This window comes from Notolepis coatsorum (genome assembly GCF_963971535.1).
Source record: "Notolepis coatsorum genome assembly, chromosome: 10".
Taxonomy (NCBI): domain Eukaryota; kingdom Metazoa; phylum Chordata; class Actinopteri; order Aulopiformes; family Paralepididae; genus Notolepis; species Notolepis coatsorum.
Window position 1 is genome coordinate 114848406 of NC_140174.1, and position 16650 is coordinate 114865055.

A 16650-nucleotide genomic window follows, 5' to 3' on the forward strand; every position below is an offset into this window, starting at 1 on the left:
TTAAACAGTAAGGGACACCAGGTTTGCACACAGAAAGGGAACAGTCCAGGTTTAAACAGTAAGGAACACCAGGTTTGCACACAGACAGGGAACAGTCAGGTTTAAACAGTAAGGAACACCAGGTTTGCACACAGACAGGGAACAGTCCAGGTTTAAACAGTAAGGAACACCAGGTTTGCACACAGACAGGGAACAGTCCAGGTTTAAACAGTAAGGGACACCAGGTTTGCACACAGACAGGGAACAGTCCAGGTTTAAACAGTAATGTAACTGAGGGGTACAATTCCCTGACTGTATTGATAAGTATGGTATCATTAAACCACTACCGTCTTATGTACTTTAATTACTGGCCATACAGTACATGATATATATAATGATGAACACTTCCCACAATGAATCGGTTCCACACAAAGTTGTAATTAAGTATTTATTGCAGCAAAAGGTACATAATATACTTCTCTATTTCACTTTGAATGCGCTTATAAGGCAAAGGAATGTGCGTAGGCAAATCAATAACGAATGTCCATTCTCTGGTTACGCAGGAGGTAATTATACAACCTGAATCTTAGGGAATTATATCTATGGTACACTAGTAATATATAGCGGGAGATACTGGAAGGGTCCCCCCGGTTGTAAGCCAGCAAGGGTAGAGGATCTGTCGGTAATAGAGTCTGGGTCAACGATGATAAGGAGACTCCGAGTACGGGAGACGGTGCAATAAGATCTTGATCCACAGACGAATACAGCTGTTCTCCGTAGCCTGTAGCTCCACAGGGAAGAAAGCTAGCCTGCCTCAGGCTCTCTGAGGCGCAGACTCGACGTGGCTCCTCACAGGGTAAATCCCACACACGTGTGGGCGTCGGCGATTCTCCGCTCCATTAATTACAGGACCAAAAGCAAATATAATCCAGCCGCAAAGGGCTATGCAGTCGTCGGGTAGATAATCCAGTGTACATGTCCACACGGTCCTCGTCTAGGGCTCCTCGGGTGAAAGCGCCATGAAAGCAGCCCAGCCTGGATAAGCACTCTAGCTGATACGAGGAAAACGTTGGTGATGCTGGTCACTGTAGAACTTTAGCCGCACGATACACTATACACAAACAGTGGCGAATCCTTATGGAAGCCAACGGAAGCCATGCCTCCCTAATATTAAAATATGAATTAATATCAAATATGAAATATGAAAAAAAAAAAAAAAAAAATAAAAAAATTCATATAGTTTACATTCTTTTTCATCTGTGCATCTGTGTTATAATTTTTTTTTTTTTTTTAAATGTCTCCCTCTTCTCCTTCTCACTCCCTCTAACACACTGTCAGCCTCACTATGCTCACTGCAGCAGGAGAGGAGGCAGATGGTAGGTCTCTTTCTCCAGGCTTCCAGCATTATAGAGTCCAAATCCGATCCTAGCCAATCAGATTCGAGCTGACTGCCACACCCTAAAAGTTTAAAACGGGGCTGTGAGAAGAATCATGAGTGTGGAATCCCCTCTGCACACCTCCCCTCTGCACTCTGAACATTGTATTAACCCGTAACTGTTCCCACGGGCCGAATATTGCCCCGATCCTCGCGAGATTAAATCCACGGGGACCTCTCGGCGTGCCGAAGCTTTTCCTAAATCACTTCCATCATCGAAAACGAGGGGAAAAGGTCGGCTCGCGACCCTGAAAATATCGCGTGATTTTAAAAACGCTGTATTAAGTGAGCCTATTATGGGATCCACGCGAGCTTTCTATTCTGTTCCTCCCTCCCCATCAACCTGGACCCTCTGCAATTTGCATATCGCCCCAACAGGTCCACGGAGGACGCCATAGCCCATGTGCTGCACACAGCAGCATCACATCTGGACAAGAGGCAGGGGAACTATGTGAGAATGCTGTTCATCGACTACAGCTCAGCATTCAATACCATAGTCCCCTCCAAACTCATAGCCAAGCTCAGGGACCTGGGCTTGAACTATGACCTGTGCCAGTGGGTCCTGGACTTCCTGACGGGCAGACCCCAGGTGGTAAGAGCCGGCAACTGCACCTCCTCATCCATCACGCTCAACATAGGGGCCCCCCAGGGCTGTGTTCTGAGCCCCCTCCTCTACTCCCTGTACACACATGACTGCGTAGCACAGCGGAACAACAACACCATCATCAAATTTGCTGATGACACAGTAGTGGTGGGCCTGATCTCTGCCAACGACGAAAGGGCCTACCTGGAAGAGGTAGAGAACCTGTCACAGTGGTGTCAGGAGAACTGCCTCTCCCTGAACGTCAGCAAAACAAAAGAGATGATTGTGGACTTCAGGAGGTCGGGGGTCAAGGACTACAGCCCCCTCAGCATCGACGGGGCACCAGTTGAGAGAGTGAACAGTTTCAAGTACCTCGGAGCCCACATATCCGAGGACTTGACATGGACCACACACATTGACAGTGTTGTGAAGAAGGCACGACAACGCCTCTACTTCCTCAGGCGCCTAAGGAAGTTCCAAGTCAGTCAGAAGATCCTTAGGAACTTCTACTCATGTACAATAGAGAGCATCCTGACCGGCAACATCACCTCCTGGTTTGGGAATAGCACTGCACAAGACCGTAGCAGACTACAAAGAGTGACACGTTCAGCCGAACGCACAATTAGAGGGGGGCTTCCCACCCTCCAGAACATTTACAACAAGCGGTGCAAGGGGAAGGCTAAGAGAATTATTAAGGACTCGAGCCACCCGAACAACTGCCTCTTTGAACTGCTGCCGTCAGGCAAGCGATACCGGAGTCTTATGGCGAGCACAGAAAGACTCAGAAGGAGCTTCTATCCCCAGGCCATCAGGCTGCTAAACGAACAATAATCGCTAAACGAACAATAATCACTATGCAACAACCATCAAATGCACACAGCACACACACCCACACGCACACACTCACTCAAACAAACAACACACTGCAGCACCCACTCTCCACACTTTAGATCACACAAACACACTTACACTTTATATTTATTGATAAAGGATTTGCACTACAACTCGTACACCTACTGTGAATTGTACCTAAACTGCACCTCGTCCATTTATGCCTTGCACTATATAGTATTGTATATTAGTACACTGCACAGTATTGTATATTGTATGGTAACTACGTCTACGAACATTGTACATATGTCTAAACTGAACACTGTGACCTCTTTTTTTACTTCTAATTTTTACTATGTTTTTATTTCATACTTATCTTGTCATGCACAGTCTCTGGAGCGCAACAGTAAGAAGCATTTTGTACAAAAGTATTCTGTACTTCTGTATGACAACTATTAAAGAAACTTGAAACTTGAAACTTGGAAACATCTGGACGTCCCGCAACTTTTACTGATTCACATGTAGCCCCTAAAATGCTTAGAAAAGGAAAACAGAAAGCGTGGAATAAACTCGCCGAAACGGAAAAGTGTCCCACGGGCGCGCCGTGATTCCGATCCGCGTGAAAATATTCACGGCCATAGAGGAGACCGTGGGACACCTTTTTGCAACCGAATATGTGTCTCGAATTTGCTCCCACGCGGCGCGCAAAATCGCGCAAGGAAAAATCGGACCAAAAATTAACCAATGCTCCAGCAGTATTAATGACCCTGATGTAAACAAGACAAACGTCTTTCTCTGGTCTGCACTGTATTGTACCCATTCTGCAATCTGTTAAATAAATAAAAAGAACGTTTGACTGGCCGCCGAGCCATACTGTAGTGTACATGGTGACTGCTTGACTTAAAAAAAAAAAAAAAAAAAAAAAAAAAAAAAAAAATATTAATAAAAATATTTAATAATTTTTTTTTTAATACTTTTTTTTTGGCTTCCCCTGTTATTTTACCCACGCGACGCCACTGTACACAAATAGACTATTACTGACTTAATAGAAATATGTCGCACTCGACGGTATAGCGCCAAACTCTGACACTTCAGTTATTAATTCGCACGCGGTCTCAATGCTCTATTTGGGGCCAAACAGGCCATACTTCACCGCACGTAGTGTCGTGGGTGAGGCTTCAACTTATTGGGTAACAACACTTCTGTATTCACCTGCAACGTATTTATACGCTTAGATGAATAAACTAGTACCAGCTTTATTCCTGTCTCATATCCTTGGGCAATACCATTCTTGTCCAGGCATGTCCCCGGCGGTGACTTTGAACCTGATTTTGGAGGCATGGCCTTGGCGCCTGTGGACCACTGTCCAATAGGAGAATGAAATATTATGGTCTGTACTAGGCTAAAGGGATATTCCGTGTATATGTACAAGGAATATACAAGGGATATCAAACGATATACAAATATTATGCAATATATATCAATCAATAAATATATATATTCGGTTTAATCTGATCCTTTGTAACAAGTAAGGAACACCAGGTTTGCACACAGAAAGGGAACAGTCCAGGTTTAAACAGTAAGGAACACCAGGTTTGCACACAGAAAGGGAACAGTCCAGGTTAGGTAGTTCTCATGGGAAAACAGCGTGGGATGAATACTGATGAACTGCACCTGCTAACAGGACCTAACTAACCTTACTGTCCTGCAATTGTCCTAATAAACTAACCTACACTGTAGCACTCAACACTTTGATGAACATTGTTACTCAGCCGAGAGTTGTGCCCTTCCTGATGACTTGTCATACAGAACTTGTAAGTCGCTTTGGATAAAAGCGTCAGCTAAATGACTAAATGTAAAATGTAAATGTGGTACATGTAAATGTAGAAAGTTGGTTGTTAGGAGTGGTTTCAGACAAAACATGCTCTCTGTACGCTAGAGCGTTTACGCCTAGTAAGCTGATTTATCCTAAATGGAGTAAAGGAATAGTACACTTCTGCATTTGTTATTGTATTTTTTCTGTTGTATTTGTATTATATGTGTAGTACTGTTTGCAGTACTATTTCCGTTTGTGTAAATTGTGCATCGTGTGTTGTATTTTTTATTGGTATTGTATTTACAGTACTTTTGTATCACGCAGCACTTTTGGTGAACCTCGGTTGTTTTTAAATGTGCTAAATAAATAAATAGAAATTACACCGATACGGTCCTATATACGATATATATACAAATGTATATATTTCTTCGTCAAATGTATATACTCTCTTTTTTAGACTCTTTTTGTATCACAAACAGTACTGTATTTGTAAATCTGGTAGGTCATAAATATATAGATGTAGCAGTACTGTCTATCTGTATGTCATGTATGTCATATATGTTACGATTAATTGAAAATGGGGGACCCATGTAAACAAGACGAAAGTCTTTCTCTGGTCTGCATCTGAATGAATGAATGAAATTAATGAATGAATGAAAAAGTGAATGAATGAAAAAGTTTATTTTTGAACATGAATTCTTCACCTTCCTCCAAACAAATCACATATCAAACAGAACAATCATAATGAAAAAAGAAATGATAAACAAAAAGTCAAGAGCAATGTAGTTAGTTAGTTGTCATGTTCAAGAAAGGAGTAGAGGGAAGCTAAGCTTATTGATCCCTACCCCCTTACATTTACATTTTTTCTTCCATTAATTTTACTTGATATAACATAAATTAGTATAATACATTATATAATATACTTTAACTTGACTTCTCAAGGAAAACACCTTTTATTTTCTGATCATCAACATCCATGTGTTTTCTTTGGTTTTAGTTTTTATCACTCAACGACTCGTCAATGTTTTCTCACGGCTCAAAGACGTGAGTCGGAGTTCGTAGAGAGGAGCTGCGCGAACCTCCGCTTCGACCTTTCAATTCAAACTCGAGACTCGTGTGTTACACAAACCAGAATCCTGAAGCAGTGTGCGTGTGTGTGTGTGTGTGTGTGTGTGTGTGTGTGTGTGCGCGCGTATGTGTCCCCCTTTGCAGTAGTATCCACGACCACACAGACTCCCACTGTTTCATGAAGCTGCTCCAGGGTCAGCTGAAGGAGACGCTGTTCGAGTGGCCGGAGGATAAGAGCAACGACATGGTCCAGAAGTCCCAGCGGATCCTGCAGGAGAACAGCTGCGCCTACATCAACGGTGAGAGAGAGACCTGATCCGTGCCCAACAGCGTTAAAGCTAGAATCTGTAGTGCCCCTCAAACGGTGCCCTCTAGCTTTGTCTACTTTTTGGGGGGGGGAGTTTGAGTTTGAGTCTCTTATATTGTACTGTGGATTTCTCCACTTCTCTCTTGGCACAGAGCCTTTGAGCAGTCTCCACCCCCCCCCATCTCCACTGGAATCCAACCCACGCATTGATTGGTTGAATGAAAATGTTATTAACAGATTGCAGAATGGGTACAATACAGTACGGCTCAATACACACAATTGTTAAGGGGATGCAGACCAGAGAAAGACTTTCGTCTTGTTTACATCAGGGTCCCCCATTTTCAATTCATGATAACATTTCTGACATATACACAACATACAGTACTGTTTATTTACAGACAGCGTTTCTAAAAGAGAATATATACATTTGAGGGAGAGGAAACTGTACATTGGGGGGGGGTTGGGTGGGGGGGGGGGGGCTTTGGACATTTACAGGGGCCAGTTTCGAATTGCAGCCTCCCGTAGGTGCTCTTTGAGAGCGGTTTTGAAAGTGGGTAGTGATTCACATTCTTTTACGGCTGAGGGTAGGGCGTTCCATAAGGTGTTGTGGAATAATTGCGAAACGTGTTTAGTCCCTTGTTTGAGCTGAATCTGGGTTTAACATGATTTGTGGAACTCCCTCTGGTGTTGTGGCCGTGGTATTTACTGACCTTTGGGAAGTATTTCCACATGTACATGGGTACCTTAGTGGTGTGTAGTGTATCTTGTAGACCAGGCCCATTGCAAATTGCTGTACTCTGTCGTCTACTCTAAGCCATCCTAGGTTGTCAAAATGGGCAGGGGTGAGGTGGGTTCTAGGAGTCAGGTCAAGCAGCATCACACATTGTTTTAACAAAGTGTAATACCAAGAGGGGGGGGCTCTTTTGCCTAGAGGTCACTGGTCACTGCCATTACATTCTACCTTTAAATATACAGGAACTTGTCTCGTGATGCAGAGACCTCACCGACACAGGAGGACACACTGACACACAGAGTACAAGGACAATAGGGCCTTGGGACCGGTCCAAACAGGAGTAATTTACTGTCCCCCGCCTTGGGACCGGTGCAAACACGAGTCATTTACTGTCCCCCGCCTTGGGACCGGTCCAAACAGGAGTCATTTACTGTCCCCCGCCTTGGGACCGGTCCAAACAGGAGTCATTTACTGTCCCCCGCCTTGGGACCGGTCCAAACAGGAGTCATTTACTGTCCCCCGCCTTGGGACCGGTCCAAACAGGAGTCATTTACTGTCCCCCGCCTTGGGACCGGTCCAAACAGGAGTCTAACAATGGCGTGGCTTCCCTGTGCAATCTGTAGCTTAGGACACGCGGTGTCAAAGATGCGACGCGTTTCTTGCATGAAGTGAACCGCGGCCAGTTGCTAATGTTCCGTAACGTAGCTAACCTACGTTAGCATAACAGCGGACGCGTAGCTAACCTACGTTAGCATAACAGCGGACGTGTAGCTAACCTACGTTAGCATAACAGCGGACGCGTAGCTAACCTACGTTAGCATAACAGCGGACGTGTAGCTAACCTACGTTAGCATAACAGCAGACACGTAGCTAACCTACGTTAGCATGACAGCGGACGCGTAGCTAACCAACGTTGGCATAACAGCAGACGACGTGCACAAAATGGCAACTTTGGTTGAAGCTAAATTAAGCAAGATGCGTGTCACATCAACTCTTTCTGACATTCGCTGACGCTACGTTCACTCTGCATCGTCGGAAACACGTCGTACGATCAGTTGCCTCCTAGCTTTAGCTTAGCTTGATGGTGGACGCTAGCTGCTAACTGTCGGGCTCCGCTATGTATTGGACTCTGGTCTTGCCAGTAACCGCCCCCTCACCCTTTAACCCCTGACCCTTTAACCCCTTCTCACAGACCTGTGACGTGTATTGTAAATGCCTCACATTCTGGTGAAACACAGGGTCTAAATGAACCCACCCCTGGACACTTTCAAAACTGCTCTCAAAACACACCTCTTCACCATGGCTTTTCCCCATTAGTTAGTTTAGATTAGATTAGGTTCATTATCCCTTACCTGCCCTCATCCTCCCGTTTTTTCCCTTTTCCCCTATTGCCCCTTTTCCCTAGCCCTCTTGATTGTAAAGCGACCTTGGGTTTCCTGAAAGGCGCTATAGAAATTTGATTTATTATTATTATTATTATGTGTGTATGTTCCTGCGTGTGTGTGCGTGTATTTACTCAATTGTAACGTTATGTCTGCTTGTGTGTGTGTGTGTGTGTGTGTGTGTGTGTGTGTGTGTGTGTGTGTGTGTGTGTGTGTGTGTGTGTGTGTGTGTGTGTGTCTCTTTGTGTCTCTCTCCAGACTCCATGGGGCTGCACCGGGTGGAGAACAGCAGTCACACAGAATGCGCCACCAGCCTCCACCTGTACAGCCCCCCCTTCCAGAGCTGCCAGACCTTCGACCAGCGGACGGGACACAAGAACACAGTCAAGATGACCTTCTGGAGCCAGTTCGGGGAGAGGACTCCGTTTGTAAGAAGCCTTTATTTATTAATAATATCATAATGATACACTTTATTTGTAGAGCACCTTTCATATTTATTTTAATTTTTATTATTAACCAGGAAGTCCTATTGAGATACAAGATCTCTTTTGCAAGGGAGACCTGGCCAAGATGACAGCAATAACATTAGCAATATATCAGACAGCAATAAAATGTGCGGTACATCACATATCTCCTTCCCTCAGGGAGGAGATACCGGTCCATAAATGTGAAGAGTTCAAGATTTATGAACAGCTTTTTCCCCCAAGCAGTCAGACTGTTAAACTCTCATTGACTGTCCCCTCACGTGCACCATGCACTTTACCTGGACTTGATAACCATTTATGTTTACAGCTCATTATGCACTTTAAAATATTCTGTTATATGTACAGTGTTATGTTATGTGTTACATGTATGTTGTACTACGGTCTTGTGGGAGCTCCCCTGAAATTTCGTTGTATACTTGTGTGCAATTACAATTAAAATTATATTCTTCTAACATAATAAAAGTGCATGTATACAATATACAATACATCACATGTAAACACAAAAACACAAAACAGTCTACATAATAGTAAAAGTGTATGACAGTATAATACAGGGTAATACAGTAATTTTGCAGTTTTGCAGCTCAAAGTGCATCAGAGGAGCAAAGAAAGACAGACGTGAAGCACAAAATTGGCAGACCAAGAGCAATGCATAAAGTGTAGACATTAAATAAATATATTTAATAAATAACAAATAAATAAAATATAAAACAGGCATCAAAATAGGACATAATAAAATAGGCAGTAATAAAAGAGCAAAATAGAGTAGAGAGAGCAAAATACTGCAATAGTTAGACAAATAGAATAGACAGAATGATAAAAGAGTGAAATATAATAGACGGAATGATAAAAGAGTGAAATAGAATAGACGGAATGATAAAAGAGTGAAATAGAATAGACAGAATGATAAAAGAGTGAAATAGAATAGACGGAATGATAAAAGAGTGAAATAGAATAGACAGAATGATAAAAGAGTGAAATGGAATAGACAGAGCAAAATAGTGCAGTGCAATAAAATAGTTGTTAGATCAATAAAATAAAATAGTTTCTGCATTTCAAGAAACCTGCATTGGGCCTAAGGCTACTTCAAGACTGCAGACGAAAGTGGCCCAGATCAGGAATCTGATCTTTTCAATTCTGATTTGAGCCACTTTCATATGTGGTAAATGGTAAACGGTGCATTCATATAATAATAATAATAATAATAATAATAATAATAATAATAATAATAATAATAATAATAATAATAATAATAATAATAATAATAATAATAATAATAATAATAATAATAATAATAATAATAATACACTTTATTTGTATAGCACCTTTCATACAGAAACTGCATCTCAAAGTGCTTCACAACAGAAAAAAAGACAGGCATAAAATTGGCACATAAAGTACAGACATAAAATCACAGTTTTTCTCAATAGGATCTAACATCCCAACAGGATACCTTGTTTATGGTTTGATTCAGTTTTAAAAATAGACAATAATAAAAAGAGTAAGATAGAATATATCCGGGCGACAGTGGCTCAGGAGGTAGAGCAGTCGTCTGACAATCCGGAGGTTCCCGGTTCGATTCCAGCTCCTCCCGGGCAGCGTGTCGATGTGTCCTTGAGCAAGACACTTAACCCCTAATTGCTCCCGATGAGCAGGTTGGCACCTTGCATGGTTGCCTCCGCCGTCGGTGTGTGAATGTGTGTGTGAATGTGTGTGTGAATGTGTGTGTGAATGTGTGAGTGAATGGGTAAATTGTGAGTAACAAATTGTAAAGCGCTTTGGATAAAAGCGCTATATAAAAAAGCAGCCATTTATATCCAAAGCGCTTTACAATTCTGTTCCTCACATTTGACACATTCACAGACGGCAGAGACCACTTCGCACGGTGCTCCTAAATCAAGATACATGTCGGATCTTTTTACGCAACGTGACCTCAGTCCGAACCAGCCGCGCAACAACATTCACGTCGCTCTAGATTGACGTTTGTCACCATTCTTTTTTTTTTTTTTTACATCCAACTCCTTTATGGTTAATTTGCGCATGCGGGGGTCGGTCCAGGAGCGTGTGACCGATTCACACTGGAATCTGATATTGGGCCAAAACGGCCAAACAAAAAGAGCTCACATCTGAGCACTACATCAGAGAACGTGAGCTCTGTATTCTGGCACTGCAGAGCCTGATCTTCTCAAGTAACCTGCTACTAAGGACCCGGTCGGTCGCTTTGAGAGGCCGCTTTCCTAAACAGTAGGGGTGTAAAGGTACACATATCCACTAACGACCGCCCACCGGGGGCTGTTTTTTTCACAATCTATTATAATAATAATAATTATTATATATCTTTCGATTATTAATTTCAATATAGAATATTCGTTGACAGCCCTACAAGTACAATTAGTTACTGCACAGTACACTACATCACCCCTGAGTGGAACATGGAAAGCCAAACTTTCCCCCACTGTACCGAAAACCCGTACCGAACCGTGACTTCAAAACTGAGGTACGTACCGAACCGTGGTTTTTGTGAACCGTTACACCCCTACTAAACAGTGATTATGCCTCGTCCACTGAACTGAAGTGGACAGAATGGCCCTTTACTAGTAGATCATGTGACCTTCCTTTGGTTCAACTTAAGACTTTCGATGGAAGGGCGGCTAAGTGGCGCAGTGGGCAAGGCGCTCGCCACTAACGCAGGAGATGCTGGGTTTGAGCCCAGCTCTCTGCGTTGCTTCCGGCTTGGCTGGTCGTTCATACTAATACAATTGGCAGTATTAGGGGGTGGGAAAGCCGGTGGGTGCGCCTGTACAGCAGAATCAGGAAGTATCGGGGGCAGCGTGTCCCTCCCACGCGTTACTCCTCGCCACTGAGAGATCGCGCTGTGCAGGTGAAAAGATGCGACGGCTGCCTCCTCGTGTACCGGAGGGGACACGTGATGCCAGGCTTCGTCCACATTGCAGCCGACCAGTGGGAGGCATGGTCTAGCAACGTTCGAGACAGGGGAGGGAAGAATTGGATAATACGAAAATTGGGATGGGAGAAAAGATTTTTAAAATGGGGAGAAAAAGTAGATAAAAAAAATACTTTTGATGGAAAGGAGCATTGTCACAAGTGTGGACAATTGACTGTGTTCACACACGGACGGTGGCCTTTCTTTCGCTCTAATGTCATGCTCAGGTTGGGATTCCTTTCCATCTCAACCTGAGCATGACGTAAGAGCGAAATTTAAGGGAATGTTCATCACAGCCGGCCACTGGCTTTGCCACGATGGTGAACACATCACCAAAACCAGCACCGGATCATTCTGTCACAATAGAGCAAGGCACAAACACAGCCACGGTTTGGGGTTAAATTCCTGCTAGGTTAACCCTTTGTAGTGTGGTAGTGAAAGGGTTAACTGTCTGTGGTGTGGTAGTGAAAGGGTTGACCGTCTGTGGTGGTAGTGAAAGGGTTAACCTGCTGTTGTGTGGCAGTGAAAGGGTTAACCTTCTGTGTATTGTCGCAGTGAAAGGGTTAACCGTTTGGTAGTGCGGCAGTGAAAGGGTGGTCATTAATGTGTCATTAAGTGTGTAAGAAGTAACCTTAAAAAAACCTTGTTTACCAAACTTAAAGTTGTATTTATTAAACAGTGTACTATTTTACCAACCTTCGTATACTTTTTGAATACATAAAAAGTCTCAAAACTTTCAGAAAGATAAACTTTTCTTTGTTAACTTGGGGAACAACGAACATGAACAGGAATACAGCATTTATGAATGAAGCACACATGTGGACTTTTCCAGTCGTAAAAGTCTGTCTGCCGTCACGGTTCGGCGCTACGAGCCGTAAACCACCGTGTTTCCCGGCAATCCTGCTGACGTGTGGCGTTGATTGATTGATTGATTGATTGATTGATTGATTGATTGATTGAAAACTTTATTAACAGATTGCAGAATGGGTACAATACAGTACAGCTCAATACACACAATTGTTAAGGGGATGCAGACCAGAGAAAGACTTTCGTCTTGTTTACACCAGGGTCCCCCATTTTCAATTCATCAGGACATATATGACATACATGACATACAGATAGTCAGTACTGCTACATCTATACATTTATGACATACCAGATTTGCAAATACAGTACTGTTTGTGATACAGAAGGAGTCAAGAAAAGGGAGTATATACATTTGACGTAGAAACTGTACATTGGAGGAGGTTGGGTGGGGGGGGTTGGGTACACTGGGATATTGACAACCATACTGGGTAATTTACATTGGAGGTGGGGGGGGGGGGGGGGGGGGGGGGCACACTGTATAAACAAGCAAAACTGTACATTGAGGGGGGGGAGACTCTGTACAAACAAACAAAAGTGTACATTGGACTATTGACAAAACCATACTAGGTAAATGACTGTACATTGGAGGGGGTTGGGTTAGGATATTTACAGGGGCCAGTGTTGAATTGCAGTCTCCCGTAGGTGTCTCTTGAGAGAGGTTTTGAAAGTGGGTAGTGATCCACATTCCTTTACAGCTTTGGGTAGGGCGTTCCACATTGATGTGGCATAATTGCGAAACGTGTTTAGTCCCTTATTTGAGCCGAATCTGGGTTTAACATGATTTGTGGAGCTCCCTCTGGTGTTGTGATCGTGGTATTCACTGACCTTTGGGAAGTATTTTGCCATGTACATGGGTACCTTGGTCGTGTAGTGTATCTTTTAGACCAGGCCCATTGCAAGTTGCTGTACTCTGTCATCTACTCTAAGCCATCCTAGGTTGTCAAAGTGGGCAGGGGTGAGGTGGGTTCTAGGAGTAAGGTCAAGCAGTAGTCTGACCAGTTTGTTTTGAGATGTTTGTAATTTTGTTTTTAGCGCCTTTGAGGTGCTTTGGTACCATGAGGTGCAAGCATAGTCGTAGTACCCCTGAATGAGTGCTCCTGCCAGAGTCTTCAGGGTATTCTTGTTTACCAGAGAGGAGATCCGGTACAAGAATCGAGTTCGTTGGTTGACTTTTTTTATTACATTGGATGCCATTTTGTCACAGGAGAGATTAGCCTCTAGGATGGAACCCAGGTAGGTAATTTCATCTTTCCTTGTGACAATATTGTCACCCACTGTAACTGAGAAGCCGTCGGTCTTGCTGAGTTTGTTATTTGAACCGAAGAGAATGGACTCTGTTTTGCCCATGTGTAATGATAGTTTGTTATCAGCGAGCCATATGCAGATTCTGCCTAGTTCCGAGCTGAGGGTTTTTTCAACCTGTAACTTGTTCTTGTCAGAGACCAGCAGGGCTGAGTCGTCCGCAAACAGGAACAAGTTGCAGTCACAAGCTGACGACATGTCATTTGCATAAATTAGGAACAGTAGCGGTCCTAGTATGCTTCCTTGTGGAACACCACAGCTCACTGTGAGAGGGGGGGATAGGGTACCGTTTACCTCCACCATCTGTTCCCTCCCCTCAAGGTAGGATTGCATCCAGCTCACTGATAGACTATCAAAACCAATTGCTTTTAGCTTGTCAATCAGAATGGAGTGATTGACCGTGTCAAAGGCCTTTTGTAGGTCCAGCATGACCATGCCGCAGTATTTGCCTGCGTCCACCTCTTGTTTGATGTGGTCATTCAAATAGAGAAGGCATGTGTCAGTGGAGTGGGATGTTCTGAAGCCAGATTGGAATTCGTAGATTAGATTTTTTTCCGCTAGGTACTTTTCAACCTGTTCGTAGACTATTTTTTCCATGACTTTCGAGATGGAGGTGAGAATAGAAACAGGGCGGTAGTTGCCTGGGTCTAATTTGCTGCCCTTTTTGTGCAGAGGGGTCACCCTCGCAATTTTGAAGTCCTTGGGGACGTGTCCCTGTTTTATGGAGAGGTTTATTATGTGTGTGATGATTGGGGTGATGGCGGCTGCTGAGTCTCTGAGGAATTTGGAGGGGATGTTGTCATGGCCAGTGGCCTTGTTAGGTTGGAGGGCGCTCAGTTTATTGAGTACCTCATCTGTTGTTACCATTTCCAGCTTGAAGTCGTCCTTGCGGACCCCTAGGTTTTTGTAGTAAGCTACTATGTGTTCTACCCCATAAAGCCCTGAGTGGGAGGGTAGTTTGTTTACCAGTGTTGTGGCTATGTTTGTGAAGAAAATGTTTAAGTAATTGGCTACATCCAGCTTGTCTGTGATGAGCGTGTTGTCCGTTTTTATGTTTATGTTTGAGAATCTGGTTTTAAGTTTTTTACTGCATCCTAGTTGATTATTGAGTAATTTCCAAAGTTCACGTGGTTTGTTTTTGTTTTCCTCAGTTTTGTCATTGATGAAATTCTTTTTTGCAGTTTTGATCATGGAGTTTACGTCGTTTCTTAGTCTGTTTCTTTCTAGTTTGAGTTCAGTCACGTGGGCTTGGAGTTCACTGCTCGTGCTTTTAGTAAGCTTTGACTGACTTTTACGAAACTCAGAGCATTTTTTGTCTCTGGTTTTCATAGCGGCCAGTATTTCGGAGTGCATCCACGGCTCAGCGCGATTTTTTACCCTGGTGGTTCTTAGGGGGGCCATGTCGTTTAGTATTGTTGAGAATTTGGTTTTGAAACCAAGCCATGTTTCTTCAACCAGTGTACCATTGAGTTCATCTGACCAGTCCAGGCTCTCCAGTTCAAGGTTAAAGGCCTCGCTAGAGTAGGTTTTGAGGTCTCTAGATGTGACTGTTTTGTGGCAGCCAGCCTTTTGTTTTAGTTTTTTGCGGGTACAGAATATCATATAATGATCACTTAACCCGCATGCTATAACCCCTTTCTTGGAGATCTTTTTTCCAGAGTCACTCTTGCCTCGATCCAAAAATCACAATTCTTCATAATCTCTTACCGTCACTGGAAAAATTTGGAAGTTATTTCCTCCTGATTCACCACTGAAGTAGGCTTCCGTTGTATCTGAAGATGTGTCTTAATCGTTAGGTTATAACTATAACCAAGTTCTGTTAATAGTGGTGACGCTCGGCGTCACTCATGCACTATCCTCGCATATGTGCACGCGCACTGAATAAAAGACCACAATGTACCTTTATATCCCAATATTTGTCTGACCACACCCCTATCAGCTTACCTATATAAACAGGGGTGGGGCCACCCCCTCTCCTCCTTCCCAAGCTTTCACCACAAGGCGAGATCAAGGGCTGCAGCGGCGTCGGACGCCGAGCGTCACCACTATTAACAGAACTTGGTTATAGTTATAACCTAACGTTCTGTGACATAGTGGCTCCGCTCAGCGTCACTCATGCACAAGGGAGGCCGAGCGGGAGCCACCGGCCGACAAATACACCCCGCTGAAGGCCCCCCACAACCATCAGAACAGGGAGGGCCGAGCCCCCCCGACCCCACCTAATGGAGGGCACCCCCCCCTATTGGAGGTTTCCCGGGAGGGCGACGGACCCGACCGTGCGAAGAGGCACTCAAGCAACTCAACGCACAGGGTGAGCAGACCGTGGCCTGACCCCACGACTACACACACGCACAACCCGCATGCCACCCGGGAACAAACGGAGGGAACAACCTCGTTACTGCCCCCAGAATCACGGGGTCAAGGGCAAACCCAACCCCGTGGCAAGGCCGTAGCAGCGGAGCGCGAAGGAAGGCCCAGACCCACCAAAGGGACTGGACCCCCTGGAACGGGGGCCCGGAGAAGTCCATGATGCCAGCATCAAGACCCCACCAGGTGGGCACTTAGTGACCCCGCCCCCCACATCGCCAGCGTATTCGGACAAAGGCCCCTCAGCCGAGTGGGCCCTGTCCCCCCAATAGTACACCGCCTGGCACACTGACCCTGCAGAACAGGCAGCCAGCATGGCCGTAAGCACACAAAAAAGGTTAACCAACGGAAGCAGGCAGCGCACCGGGGAAAAACCAGGCAACAGGCTGTAACCTGAGCCTGGAGCACTGCGGACGAGACAGGCGCCAAAGGAGTCAGCTGAAAACAGCCGCCCCGGCGGAAGGGGCGTATGCTGGCGTTGTTGCATGACCAAGCCTCCATTTAAAAAAAACCCACCCAGAGGGGTTGAGGCAGAGAAGGCTGACACGATT

The 16650-nt window shown here is 44.5% G+C and overlaps 1 protein-coding gene across 1 annotated transcript in view; it reads left to right on the plus strand.

Annotated features, from left to right (window-relative positions):
* The window catches only part of cdo1 (cysteine dioxygenase, type I), a 48550-nt gene that overhangs the window by 15324 nt on the left and 16576 nt on the right, over window positions 1-16650 (plus strand). Inside the window, exons 3-4 of the mRNA XM_084323443.1 lie at window positions 5857-6011; window positions 8393-8562. Coding sequence (XP_084179569.1) covers window positions 5857-6011; window positions 8393-8562 — 325 coding nt within the window. The remainder of the gene's footprint in view (window positions 1-5856; window positions 6012-8392; window positions 8563-16650) is intronic.